The sequence below is a fragment of the Rutilus rutilus genome, assembly GCF_951802725.1.
Source record: "Rutilus rutilus genome assembly, chromosome: 2".
Classification (NCBI taxonomy): Eukaryota; Metazoa; Chordata; class Actinopteri; order Cypriniformes; family Leuciscidae; genus Rutilus; species Rutilus rutilus.
In genome coordinates, this window is record NC_140210.1 from 10076635 (window position 1) to 10090781 (window position 14147).

The 14147-nt window shown below is 41.1% G+C and overlaps 1 protein-coding gene across 2 annotated transcripts in view; it reads right to left on the reverse strand.

The window, feature by feature from the left end:
- Positions 1-1473: 1473 nt before the first annotated feature.
- Positions 1474-14147, reverse strand: part of LOC311285925 (MSL complex subunit 3-like) — a 256522-nt gene continuing 243848 nt past the window's right edge. For both annotated transcript variants that reach the window (XM_084401803.1, XM_084401804.1), the window contains exon 13: positions 1474-2220. In XM_084401803.1, coding sequence (XP_084257929.1) covers positions 2121-2220 — 100 coding nt within the window. In that variant the 3' untranslated portion in view covers positions 1474-2120. The remainder of the gene's footprint in view (positions 2221-14147) is intronic.

The following is a 14147-nucleotide window of genomic DNA, read 5'->3' on the forward strand; positions in this document are numbered from 1 at the left end:
TTATTTCATTTAGATAATAGTTTTTCTATTTTATAATGCAGTTCTTTTTGTTATTTTTTGTTATTTTTTATTTTATTTACCTTTAAATTACTAGATTTGATTCATAAATAATAAATAAATGGTAATTTAAGCATATTCCTCACATTCTTTTAACTTAAATTCAAAATAACACAATTTCATGCATAACCCTTTTAATTCAGCTCAAAATATATTGCATTGGGTGTCTTTGCCGACCTCTTGTGGAGAAAAAATAATATAACATGAAATTTCATGACTCTAGCCACTAGATGGCCTTATAGCTCTTAATGGAGCAAATTAGCTGTTCCGCTGGGTCCTAAAGTCTGTTAATTTAGTATGCATTCAGATACACATGTAGACATTATAAAATGTTTTTGGTAAAGTTTTAGCATTTTTCGTTTTTTTTTTTTATGTGTACTGAAGCATTCCTCAAATTTCATTCATTCCTAAGGGGGTCAAATTGACCCGCGAGGGAAGGATTTGTTACTTTTTTAAATTTCAACCACAAACCTCAAATCCATTCTTTTTTTTGTGTGTGTGTATTCGTGGTTCAAGTGCGACAAAAGTCCTAGGGTCTTGGACCCCTCTGATAAACACTAAAACATTTTTAAAAGGTTAAAAAGAGTCCTCTGAGCAACAAAATACAGCAAGACAAAAAGCTGTTCTATGTTTCTTCTACCACAATCTCAATTTTGACTCTTTTTCTCTCAAATATTTCTTGCATGTCATATATGTCTCATTGCATATACATGTCTCATTTGTGTCTTTTTATTTCTCCTGAGGGATTTTAGGAGAAACATCTGAAATGTTGCTGATACTAAAATGAGAGATGCATGAGAATCACAACTAAGTCTTCTGAGCTTAGTAAAAGCAACCACTGAGCAATACATTTTTCCTCTGGGTATACTTGGAAAAACATGCCACTGATGAAGGGTTGACCTCAAAAACGTTTTTCTCACCCTTGCACCTTTTGCACTTTATTTGTGGCCTCTGGATAATAAATTCGGCCTATTTTGAGTTACCTTGGATCTACGCTCCGCAACAAGTTTGTTAATTCATCTGGTTTGGACTAGTGTTTGGAGCTACGCTTTTCCATTCTCTTAAGAGATATTTGTACATAAAATTTACAGACACTAGTGATTATACAAATAGTTTGACTGTGGGATTTTCAAGGTTTGAAATTAATGCCAGTGAAAACAGCAATAAAGCAGTGTTTTTTTGTTTGTTTTTTACAACAATGACTAGTTTAGAGGTCTTTTAAACACTAAACAAACGTTTGAATAATGTATTGGTTAATAAACTGAGAAATTAAGCACAATCAAGTGACGTTGCCAGATAATCTATAAGACACCATGGAAAACAAATACACAGAAAGAGTAAACATGGGAATAATGAACTTATTAATAAATTAATTTTTTTTTTATATTGTTATATTGTTTAAACCCAGCCTTATCCTATTTTCACACAAAAGAGATGAAAACTTTTAATAAGAACTTTATACAGATTAATTTACATAAAGAAAATATCATATCATTTTGAGTGTGATCACTGATAATTGCATTGTTGTCATTCGAGTTCATAATTCAAAGAATTATATATAATTTAAAACAACGTTACTACAACAATTATGTGTGGCAAAAATGGAGAAATGTAATAAACATCTTATGCTGCTTTTGTAAAGTTGCTTTTTTAAGCAGGGAGGAGAGGTAAAGCACAAGATAGAAGACAGCTGCAGCAAAATAAGGAAGACTAAGGCAAATTAGTCAATTGTTCAGTTTTAGATGGGGAAAAAAAATCAAGAACACAAGAGGTACTGGTGGCTTCATATAGCATTAAAATCTATGAAACAAGAAAATGTTTCGTCATTTTTGTGAGACTGAATTCAAAATGCTTTGTAAGAAAACTAAAAAAAGAAATAAAAAATTGTCAAGAAAGCTTTGCCATAAATCACCTGAACAGGTAAAAATGGATCAGAGGAAACACTCCAGGGAAATTGTTAGGATTTGCAAGTAGAAAGAAAAAAGGCTCAACATTCAGTATCAGTGGTGGACCAGAAGTTCAGGGGAGCACAATACAGAAGAGACTCTCTCCCCAAGGGATTTTTAGAAGACTGAGCGTGGTTGCTTCATGCTGTAATGGGCTTCAGTTGCAGACACATATGCAGACTCTGGAAAGAAGTCCTCATGAAACTCTGCCAAAAACCTGAAAAAAAGGAAGCAAAATATGTAAACTCGATAATACCACCACTACTACAACTAATAACAGTTTAAAGCTGAGAAGAAAATAACTGGTGGCCAGATGAAAGTTAAGACACATTAATGACATTCTCCCAGCCTGCAAGGTTGTAACAGATCAACCACGTTCTGGGTCTCAGAGATGCAGAAGACAAACAGACATTTGCAACAAGGTTAAGCTCAGGAGAGCAAACCTTTACTTCAAGTTTCCTTCGTTTGAGAGTTCCAGATTGTTAAGGACCTAACTTCAGGACCTCATCTGTGTGTTCCCAATAGTTTATCTTTCCATAGGATAAAGTAACTCTTCCATAGCCATGCACACTCAACTTAATCACCATTAATATTATGCACTTTATTCCTTTGTAATTCATGGTATTCATTTAATATGTTGTGTTCTTTATTCTTGTTTATCTTTTGTTAATAAATACATTTGATTACACTTGTGTCTTCCATGTGCTGATAATACAGCAAGAGGCTCTACAAGTTAACGATCTCACCAATCTGATGTACTCATAACCACACCTTAAGTGATGTGTGATCCAAAAATCACAACGTTAGCAGTGACGTGAGTACCAATCACTACACTGGGTGGGGCAAAAGTAAAATCACTACATCTGTGATAAGCACGAGCCCTTATATAATACAGATTGTTTCAAAGCATCTTTACAGTGATACAAATTTTCTATCTATTTTTATACATTTTTAATCTATTGACAGCCCAGACAGATCGATCCGTGTGAGTTTAAAAACATACTTTTTCTGTTTTCAGATAGCAGCATTTTGGGCAGCACCTTGAGATCTGATTGGTTTGCATTGCATGCGGTCCAAAGTTCAGACCAGAGAACTGAGAGAAACATGTATAGGCAGTTCGAGTGTAAGGGTGGAAAAGGCTTAGACTTCCCCTGGCTACAGACTTGACTAGCATGAAAAATTTTACGCAAAGAAATTAATTGCGATTGAATCTTTTCCAAAATCGTCCCTCCCAAACATTTTTGTCTCTTTCTTATTTGGTAACGAAGAGGCCAATAGATTTTCGTTATTTTTGTCATCATAAACGGGTTTTTGTTTCTTTATCGTCTCATTTTCGTCAGTGAAAATATTTCTTGTTGACAACTATGACGAAAATTATTCAGCAGCGAAATGAACACTGTTCAGAAATGCCTTAATTCTTTGTGGCATAGATTCAACAAGGTATTGGAAAACAATTCTCAGAGATTTTATATTGACATTGTACGAATTGAGAAATTAGGAAATGCCGGACAGTCTGTTTGAAGAGCGACCAGACCCTGAGAGAGGACAAAGGACCTCTCTGGAAATTACCATTTGAACTCACCATGTGAGAGGCAAAGTCTCACCTCAGAACACATCTCTAACAGACAGCGCATGTAAATCCCCCACACGTTTGACTGATGACAGGGCTATCAGAAAAACGGTTTTAAGCGACAGGTATTTTAGATCCACAGAGTCTAATGGTTCAAAGGGATGCGTTTTCAGGGTCTCTAGGACCAGAGAAAGATCCCAAATAGGAACCGATGGGGGCCGCGGGGGATTCATCCTCCTGGCTCCTCTGAGGAAGCGGATGATGAGCTCGTTCCTTCCTATTGACTGGCCGCACATTGGCACTGCGAACGCTGCAATAGCCGCCACATACACTTTGAGCGTGGAGGGGGACCTGCCCTCACCCAACAGCTCCTGAAGGAAGCAAAGCACCCACGAGACCCCACAAGTACGTGGGTCTAGATTTTTGTCGGCGCACCATGAGGAGAACACAGACCATTTAGACGCGTATAGCCTTGGTCTGCCCTCGAAGAGAGCGCCCCAACCTAAGTTGGAGGCGTCCATCGATATGACCTTTCGGTACGAGACAGCTCCCATCGTCACTCCTCACTGGTACCAGTCGGCCGCTAACCACTCTGATTCGTCTGCCGCCGGAAGCCCAAGCTCGGTGAGGCACTCGAGCGTTCAACCAGCGTTGCAGCGGGCGCATACGCAGTAAGCCCAGCTGAAGCACTGCTGCAGCTGACGCCATACAACCCAGCATTCTCTGAAATGTTTTCAGAGGAGCGGTGCTGCCCTTCTGGAAAGACGCGGCCAGGTGTCGAACATGGCGCGCGCGCTGTGTCGACAAGCGGGCCGTCATAGCCACAGAGTCCAGTTCTATTCCCAGAAAAGAAACTGACTGACTGGGCAGTAATGAGCTCTTGGTCCAGTTGACCGTAAGACCCCGGCTTTCCAGATGGCTGAGAAGCACTCCGGTGAGATGTAAGTTCTATCTCTGACTGTGCCAAAATCAGCCAATCGTCCAGATAGTTAAAAATTCGCATACCCCGATTTCTCAGGGGAGCGAGAGCCGCATCCATGCACTTCGTGAATGTACGGGGTGCTAAAGAGAGGCCGAACGGAAGGACGGTGTATTGATACACGACCCTCGAAGGCGAATCTCAAGAATGGCCTGTGACGGGGTACTATCTGAATCTGAAAGTACACGTCTTTCAGATCGAGAGAAATAAACCAGTCCATCGGGCGAATTTGCGCGAGTATCTGTCTGGTTGTGAGCATTTTGAAAGGTCTTCTCATGAGAGCTTTGTTCAAATATCTCAGACCTAAGATAGGTCTTAGAGCTCCGTCCATCTTGGGTACGAGGAAGTAACGGCTGTAAAAGCCTGACTCGCTCAGAGAAGGAGGTACCGGTTCTATGGCCCCTTTGCACAGCAGTTTCGTTATTTCTGCGCGAAGTAGGTGTGCTACTTCCGTATTCACTGTCGTCTCGGTCCATGCTTGAAAGCGCGGGGGATGGCGAGCGAACTGCAGCGAATAGCCCTGTTTTACTGTGCTCAGCACCCATTCTGACACACCTGGAATAGCTTCCCATGCTTCTACATGTACAGCTAAGGGCAGAATGGCCTCCGGGTTTCAAATGCTGCACTTCGTGGGCTTGAGAACCTGAATCAGAGGTATGAGCGCGGAACGCGCATTCTCAGTGCTTGGATACGGCGGTTCGCTGACAGCGATGGCTGGTCGTTTTACACACGATGTCCCGGTTGCTTTGGACGGGGAACATTTTGTGGGAAAACCGGGACGCACGAGCAGCGCCGGGGGTAAAGTGTTTGTCAGTAAGTGTGAGCGAATGTGAGCGGGCACAGGACTTACATTCATAACATGACCGGTAAGAGGTAACTTAGGCCGTGTAACAGAGCGGGCAGTGAGTAGGTGTGGGCACAGGTTCGTGGGCACATTTCCTACATTTAACACTCGAGCGGCATTTGCCAGCTTTATGAGAGTGGGCTCTGTGAGGGTGAGAGACACGGGGGTTATCGTGCTTGTGTGTAGGGGTGAACACTGAGAAGTGGGCACATTTTCTACACGCCAACGGCGTGAGCCAGATAACCAGGCATTACACTCATTTTGAGATTTCTCTGGGTCGCTGTGGAAACGGCGGTTGCGTGCAGGCGAGCGGGTAGTATTACCGGCTCGTTGGCTGCAAAATACACTTCTGCAGTAGCCTTTCTTAAGGGGACTGACAGAGCGAAATGTTTTGAAGGCTCATATGTTTAGACGCTCATAAATACTCGAGCACCATCATGTGAGCGGGAGGGTGCGAGAGGCGGGTTCACTTTCTGTATGCAAGAAAGCTGGCCGCGAGCTCGGGGAAGCGAACAGCATCATTTTTATCTGCAACCAGTGCCAGGATTCGAACATGGGTCTCTGGCACGAAAGCCTACGATTTCGCCACTGAGCCACAGGGGGAAAACACATAAGCTTTTAGATAGCGCGAGCATATAAGAGAGCGTCATCCTGTTTTGTGTCGGCGTTTGTTTGCAGGCGTGCATGCATTATAACTGGCTCGTTTACTGCAATATAAAAATTTCCAGCCGCCTGAACTTAACAGGGGACTGAGAAATGTGTGAGAATTGGAGGTTGGTCCGTCCTCGGCGGGACTAAAAACACTCTCTCACCTCCTTTCGCCGGTGAGTGAGGTACACGGGGTGCTGAACATTGCTCGTGACCGTCCGCTCTGACATCCCTTGTGAACGGCGCAGTTTGCGCGGCTCAAACAAAGGGAGAGAGCGCGGGAAGAGGGGTCGTAATAGGCGAATAGCCAGAGAGCATCATCATGTCTTGTGACAGCGTTTGTTTGCAGGCGTGCATGTATGATAACAGGTTCGTTTACTGCAATATTGATATTTCCAGTCGCCTGAACTTAAGAGGGGACTGATAAATGTGTGAGAAATGGAGGTTGGTCCGGCCTCGGCGGGACTAAAACACTCTCTTTTCTCCTTTCGCCGGTGAGTGACGCGCGCGAACAGGGTGCGAGGGCGGGGTAGCTTTCTTGTAACGTAAAGAAAAACTAGCCCCAGACCGTCAGCTTCTGACATCCCTTGTGAATGGCACAGTTTGCGCGGCTCAAACAGAGGGAGAGAAAGCGAGAAAGCTATCCCCGTGACCGTCCGCTTCTGACATCCCTTGTGAACGGCGCAGTTGCGCTGCTCAAACAGAGGGAGAGAGAGCGGGAAGTGAGTGGTGCGAGGCATTTGAAACAACGCCTCGTTGGAAATTTCTCTTTAAGAAGAAGAGAGTGTGTGTCGCAGCGGCGAACACACACAGCAGAAAAGGATATGACGCCGGATAGCGTAGCAGGCACGGATGGCTGAAGGCGGCGAAGAATCGACCGGCTTCCTCAGGCGCTGTCCTCTGCTTGCACTGTCGCTTGCTTCGACGGCGGCGGCTTCTCTCAAAGATCCAGCGATGCGGAGAGCTTCGCTGAAGAGATGAAAATCAGGGTAGCAGCCCCCGAGCCCTTCCTTATATACGCTAAAGCCACGCCCATTCTGGCGGGTTCTGACGCGTGAGAGCGCGCACGCCCCCATTGGGCGTGACGTCACGCGGGGCTCAGTGGTTGGCTTCTGCAGTTGCCGCAGGGCAGCCAATGAGCGCTCTAGACAGCCGCTCTAGGTCTGCTAGCTGCTGCACTGCGTTGACAATAAATACAAAAATTAAGGATAATTTTTTGGCTTCATATCTCGAGAAAAGATGACTTTAGCCGTAGCGTAAGCAACTTACGCAATACGAGAGAACCTCTCGTAAGAGAACCTTTTCATTTATGGAGTCAGATGAAATAATGAGAGAATACATATTCAAATGTACTGCATTAAATAAAAAAATACTTTGCCTCGAGAAAAGGACAGTAACACGTAAAGACCTTCCGTGCTGGTCGGATGCCGGATTTGGGACGATCGAGCGCGAGCTTACAAGTGGTGACCTCAGCGACGTGATCTTGCAACACAGGCGAGCAACGTCCTTTCCAGCAAAGTATTTGGATTTAAAAATCGACATGAGGTTTGAACATCTTCTCTTTCTTCGGCGTTGTGGTAAGTCAATTCTTTTTGCCTTTTTAGAAGTGCTGAGACAAAATCAGCCATTGTTGTATTGGCTTTGTTTAAACACTAGCAACACGTGATGAGAATGAGCAAACAACAGAAAGAAAATTCTAAGTTTGTAAACGATCGAAAAACATTGTTTATTGGATAAACGAAAAGACAAGTCGATACATTTGTTTATGAAAAGCAAGGTTGAGAAAAACAGGATGATGTGATGCAGGTTCATGTTTGCAATGATTCTGTTTGGATTTTCAAATTTGTAGTTGTGCTTAACACATTGTGCACATAAAACACACTTTATAGTTGTTTGTGCTACTAAAATGTGCACATAGGCTAGATAAGTTTATTCTTTAAAACACAAGATTGCTTTACTGTAAGTGTTGTATGAAACACTTAGGTAAAAGGTTGTAGATGCCATGCATGCTAGGCCAAGTATCTTGTGTAAAATGGATTAAATATCAAGTGTGTGTATATGTTGAATTTGTTTGTCTCCTTGGTGGAAACTCTGCTATTTTTGATATAGCTGCAGTAAAACCATAACAGGAGCATAGGATTGCCATGTGGCTACAATGTAAATCACAAGACATTGAAATTGAAAAAGAGAAACAGTAACGTGCATCTCATCATCTCAAACCTTTTCATATTCAACGTTCCAGAGACGCGTCAGAGAACGTAGCAACTCTGAACTTTGAACAAAAATGAAAAATTCTTATGTTTGAATTCATTCTTAATTACTCTGAGATTTGTTTTTCCCAAGTAGATTATCGGATTTGTATATTTCCACAAGTTTGCGTCAGAGATAAGTGATGACTAATAACTGATATCAGAGAACAAGTGTGCTTGGATGAGGAGACGAGTTTTTCCGTCTAGAATCAGCAGATGCTGGTTGATTAATCTAGCCTGGATGCGTCTGATGACCTCTGTTCTAATTTAATGTTGCTTTAGATAAGTGTACGTGGAACAAGCCATGAGCTTGGCCAAACAAAGCCATTTTTAAGAAAGGTAAAGTTGATCGACTAACGTCTTTAAATTGTGGTCAAAAAACTCTAATAAAGTAAACGATTGAATTAAGTTCCTCAGGGGCATCCAAGGGGGCTATATGAATATATCTTCGATTGTGCGCGTGGGAATACGGCAAATCCTAGATATTTAGCCAATTACCTCTGTTTTTGATCATCGGGACTGACCAAATTGTGCCGGAGACCTGGGGCCCGTTCTTCATACGTTGCTTAAAACATCCGAGATCAAATGAGACATTCAAGATGATATCATCGTGCTAATCATGATCCGGCTAATTGGGTTCTTCAAACACACCTGTTGTTTATGATTAGTATCGCTGGATTGAGTTTTCTGAGATAATTGCGTGTTCATGCGCTGGTTTAAAAGGGGATATGTATCGATAGTAGAAACATTGATCAGCAACGCTGCTATTGGCTGTTCAGCGTGGCCAAAGAGCGCGCACAGTTTTTCTCCTCAGCAGAGCAAGAACTAATAGTCTAAGTTTATTCAGAATTTTAATGTTTAATCAAAACGCCAGGGAACACCTCAAAGTCTGCAAAAGCCAGGAGAGAGGGCTGGCAAAAAGTAGCAGACAATTTAAATCCGTTAGAAGTGGCCATGTTAGATGTTTTTATCACTTAGCCTATATTTTTGTATTTTAATAATTGCATAATTACTTTGTTCATTGTAATGTCAGAGTCACCACACTAGAACATGGGAACAAATAAAAGTGAAGTACAAAAATATTCTACATAATGGTAATTTTTTGTTATATTATAGTGTCTTTTATAAAAGGCACTGTTAAAAAAATGGTTGTCTGATTATAAAAGCAACCAAGAAAAAGGCTGAAAAAAAAAAGAAAAGAATTTAGTAGCCTACACTGTAAATAAATTTTTGCTGCATTAAATTAAGGCCATATAGTCATTTCAACTGTTAAATCTTGAGTAATGATGAATTGCTTTGACTTGTGAAAGTGAAAACTGATAAACTTATGTTAATGTAAAAATATTTTGCCATGAGTTATTGATCACATTTTTCCCGAGTGTAGGTCATTGTAATGACATTGTGTTTTCCTCTTTTGTGCACTTTTACATAATACACCAACACTTGTATCTGTTCCCAAGAAAGTGGTGGCTGAAATATGTGCAGTAAGTGGACATTTTTTAACTTTCCAAAGGAAAGAAAGTATAAGACTTTGTAATGTCCATTTGTTTCCATTGCACTGGACAGTGAATAAACCCTCTCAGATAACTGTCATATGGATGAACTAGCCTACCTGCAAGTGCATAAATAACTTTACTTAATTTATACTTGTATGCTTTATGGCTGCAATATAAGTTGCAGGATTCCACATCTACAGAAAGGCCTACAGAAGAGTCTGCACAGACAGAGGAGACATAGGCCTACAGGTGGGCAGTGTATAGCCAACTTTTCCTTTTTATTTGTTGCATGAGGCATGTGTCTAACATCTCTTGTTGCAGGCACTTGACCACTGGCTTTTCTTTACAAAGAACAATTGAAATAAAACTCAAGGAACTAAGCATATTTGTCTTTTATTAAACATTTAATGAAAAGTGTTTTTTTTGGGGGGGGGGGGGGGGGGGGGGCAATGTTGTGTAATATGGCACATGCAACAATGTCACAGGCCCTGTCAGGTGTGCAATCCTCAGACTTTTCAGACACTGAAATCTTCCCTTTAGTTAGCCAAAGTTAATTTAATTGTGTGCCCTTGTCCTAGAGCTGCATTGTAACTGGTTTGGGTCAGGGAATGGGGTCATAAAACACCTGTCTGCAGGCAGGAGCATGTCATAATCACCTATGAAAAAATGCAGTTCTGTTAGGATCAGCATAAGTGTATGTAATACAGTGAGCTTGATATTTAATAATTGTGGAACTTTCCTTACCACTTTTAAATAATGTGCATAAATGTGAATTTCTGAAAATTCTTAAGTCATGCACAGATCCTGGCCATTTTGCTTTCACATTTGTGATATGGAAGATTTTAGTCAACTGCCTTTTTTTTTATTTGATATAATTTTACTAATCTGGAATATTAAGAATCACAATAGTAACTGGGCTGCACATTTACATTGTAAACCCCCTTTCTGTTCACATAATCCCCTTCATTGAGGCCTTGATGGCAGTCTATGGTCTAGCAGTCTATGGTACCAATCACGTTAGTGAAGCCTGAGTGACATATACTGTAATCGGCATGGTCATGATTGCATGATCTTCATAAAAAATTGTGATAGCCAAAGAAAAAACTAAAAAACTGCTTTACAACATTAGGTCTTAAGTGGCTTGGAAATGCCACAAAAAAAACCTACAACTGTTTTTTAAACCTAAAAGCGCTAGGTAAACTCCGAATGACATGACAGACAGCACTTTCCATCAAGTTCTCCACATCTCCACTAGTGTACAAGAAAGAGCCACTCGCAAATAATCTTAGGGCAATGCAAACAGTTTGTGCTGTAGTTAAAGCCCGACTCTGACAAGTCGAAAATAAATGTGCGTTTCCAACAAATGAATAATGTAAACGAAAATCTCACGAGTCACAAAAAAATATATATATCTCAGAAAGTGCACTATCGCGCTTGCGCTGGACTTCCCGTATCAGCTCCGCTTATAAATCCACAATCTAATCCTGTTTACATGAAATAAGCCTCCTCCCGAGCAGGTTTAAGCTTACGGACCTGTTGCTATGACAGCAAGTCTAGGATGAGCTTTGAAGAACCAAACAATCCAAGATCATGCCAAATCGTCAACAATCAAATCCAGCTAACTGAGTTAGCGGCGTATGAAGAACGGGCCCCTGGTGAGGAACTCGAAGCGATATAGTTTCCTGATCTAAGCGGGTAAAATATAAAGTAAAGAGTAAATAGAATAATCAAACGTTAAAATAGCCCCTTTGCCTTCATATAGTCTTTAAAAAGACTAGATGAAACGAAAAGGCATTTGAAATCGAACAAAGAAAAAAAGCGAATGTGAATGTGCATCAGCCCTGAGCCAAAAACCTTTTTATATTCAAATGTATTGACATGATAACGAGCAGAGATTTGACCATACGTTTAGCATGTGCTGGCGGTTCATTGAGTGTTAACAACAACAGAGTCCCTCATTGGCTTTCAGCCTGACCTTTTTTGTACATACAATGCACTGGCCGGTACAGCTGTGACTACAGGGCCAAATCTAAAATAAATCATCTTTTGAAAAACGAACACTTTAACAAATAAGTTGTTCCAGAGACTCTTCAGAGACCAGAAGCAATATAATTTAATTTATATTCTTAAATATAATATAATTGTATTATAACTCGAATTATAATATACATTATATTATAATCGCCAAGCAGGGCATTAATTGGAGAAGTGTGACATTTCATTGGTGTGCTACCCAGTGCAAAAAGGGGAGGGGTGTGCTTTTATTTTTTTGCCTTCAAAAAAAAAACAAAAAAAAAACACATGGCTAGAAGTGTGGCACAGGTAGCAAACCAAATCATCCTTAACTGGGGTGCACCAATTAAAACTGAATCTGATCAGAGAAGTAAATTTACAAGGAGGGTGTGAATAGCTAACATCAGACAGAAGTACCACAGCCTTTTGGTCACAAAAGATCTGCACTAACTAAATGTGTGAACGACACCATAGCAAATGCTAAGCAGGCAACCCACAGATCTGGCTGTAATGAGAGCAACTTGAAGTAAAGCCATGAGCATTGACCCACTGGAACTCATGATGACACTATGAGTGATAAAAACTCTGATTAATCTCTAATGCTCATATGACACAGCAGACTGTGAAGGCTGAACTGCAAGAGCAGCTTCAGGTGTCACACAACGCACTGAAACAACAGCAATAATTCAGACCTGGTCAATGAAATTCGGTTTCATGTGACAACTGGAATTAAAATTGCACTGGACATGATAATGGAGCAAGTAAAATAATTCCACATGTCTGAATTTGAAGTTGTTGAAAATATCAGAATTAACTGTGGTTATCTCTGCGTTTGTTTCTGTCTCAGGTTAATTTCTGCAAATTCCTCGGAGGACGGATGCCAGGACAGGCCCGACCCCACCTGGATCAAAGCCAGGACAGCGGAATTGTTCGAACCTGAGATTCGGGAGATGGGTGAAAAGACACTTCAAGAGGCCATTCACATCTTACAACATGATGGCATCAAGCAGTTGCTGCAGATTTGTTGGCTGCACATCCATGATGCGAATCTCCCTTTCCAGCACATCCCAAAGGTTCTCTATTGGATTAAGATCGGGTGACTGTGGGGGCCATTTGAGTTTAGTGCTATAGTGCTTCAAGACAACGCAGATAAAGCGTTGTTGGGAAAATTCGTTTCGCGTACCTACCCCGAAGTGACAAAATAAAATAAAATTCTGTATCAAAATTTATAAGAAAAGACCAGTACTTTGTTTAGGCTTGGTTTGTAGGGAATTACAAACCTGTGCACATATATTCAAACGCACATAACTATAGAACCAATTCTTAATGCGCATGTGAACGCCATCAGCGTTTATCACAGGTTCGCGTTTAAAGTCTGTGTAGAGAGAATGGTGTTGTCTTAGCGGCCCCTAATTTAATAACAAATGATTGTTGCGACGGAAGCGAATCAATCAAAACTAACTTTAGCTGGAAAATAACTTTATTAAAGAACCACTATAAAGCCGAAACAATCTCTGTTACCTTAAATTATACGTTTATCTCTGTAAAGCTGCTTTGAAACAATCTACATTGTTAAAAGCGCTATATAAATGAAGATGACTTGACTTGACAAGAGAGGTTCTTCTGCATACCTCAGTTAACGAATGGTTATTAGATACCCCCAATGCAAATCTGGTTTATTGGCAAAATTTACAGACTTTCAGCTGTTTGCATTGAACAAATCAAACAAAAGTAATTGAAATAGCTCAACACAACAAATGTTTCAAGTGGTTTCCCCAAATTCAACTGAAAATGCAACTTTTAATGACTTCTCAAAATTATTCCACCCCCTTCATGGCAAGGATCTTTAGTACTTAGTAAAACACCCTTTTGCTGTTATGACCTGCTGCAAACAAGATGTACCTATACCCAGAAACCAGCAGTGTTTCTGAGGAAACTTAGCCCATTCCAGTTCAGTAATATTCTCGGGTTTGTGTGCTGCACCTGCCTTCAAATCCCACCAGGGATTTTCTAAGGGGTTCAAGTCAGGTGACTGATGGCCAGTAAGTTTGGGATCTTTGTCCTGTTGGAAGGTTCAATGATGCCCAAGCAGCTTTAGCTTCCTCACTGATGGCATGACGTTTTCTCCTAGGATTTCCTGATACTTCAATGAATCCATCTTGCCTTCTACACGCTGCAGGTTTCCATTGCCAGAGGATGCAAAGCAGCCCCAGAGCATCACTGAGTCACCACCATGCATAACTGAAGGCAGAGTGTTGAACCAGAACCAGGAAGTATGACCATATTAGTCCTGTTCTGTCAACACTGCATTGGCTCCCTATTAAACATTGTATACATTTTAAAAT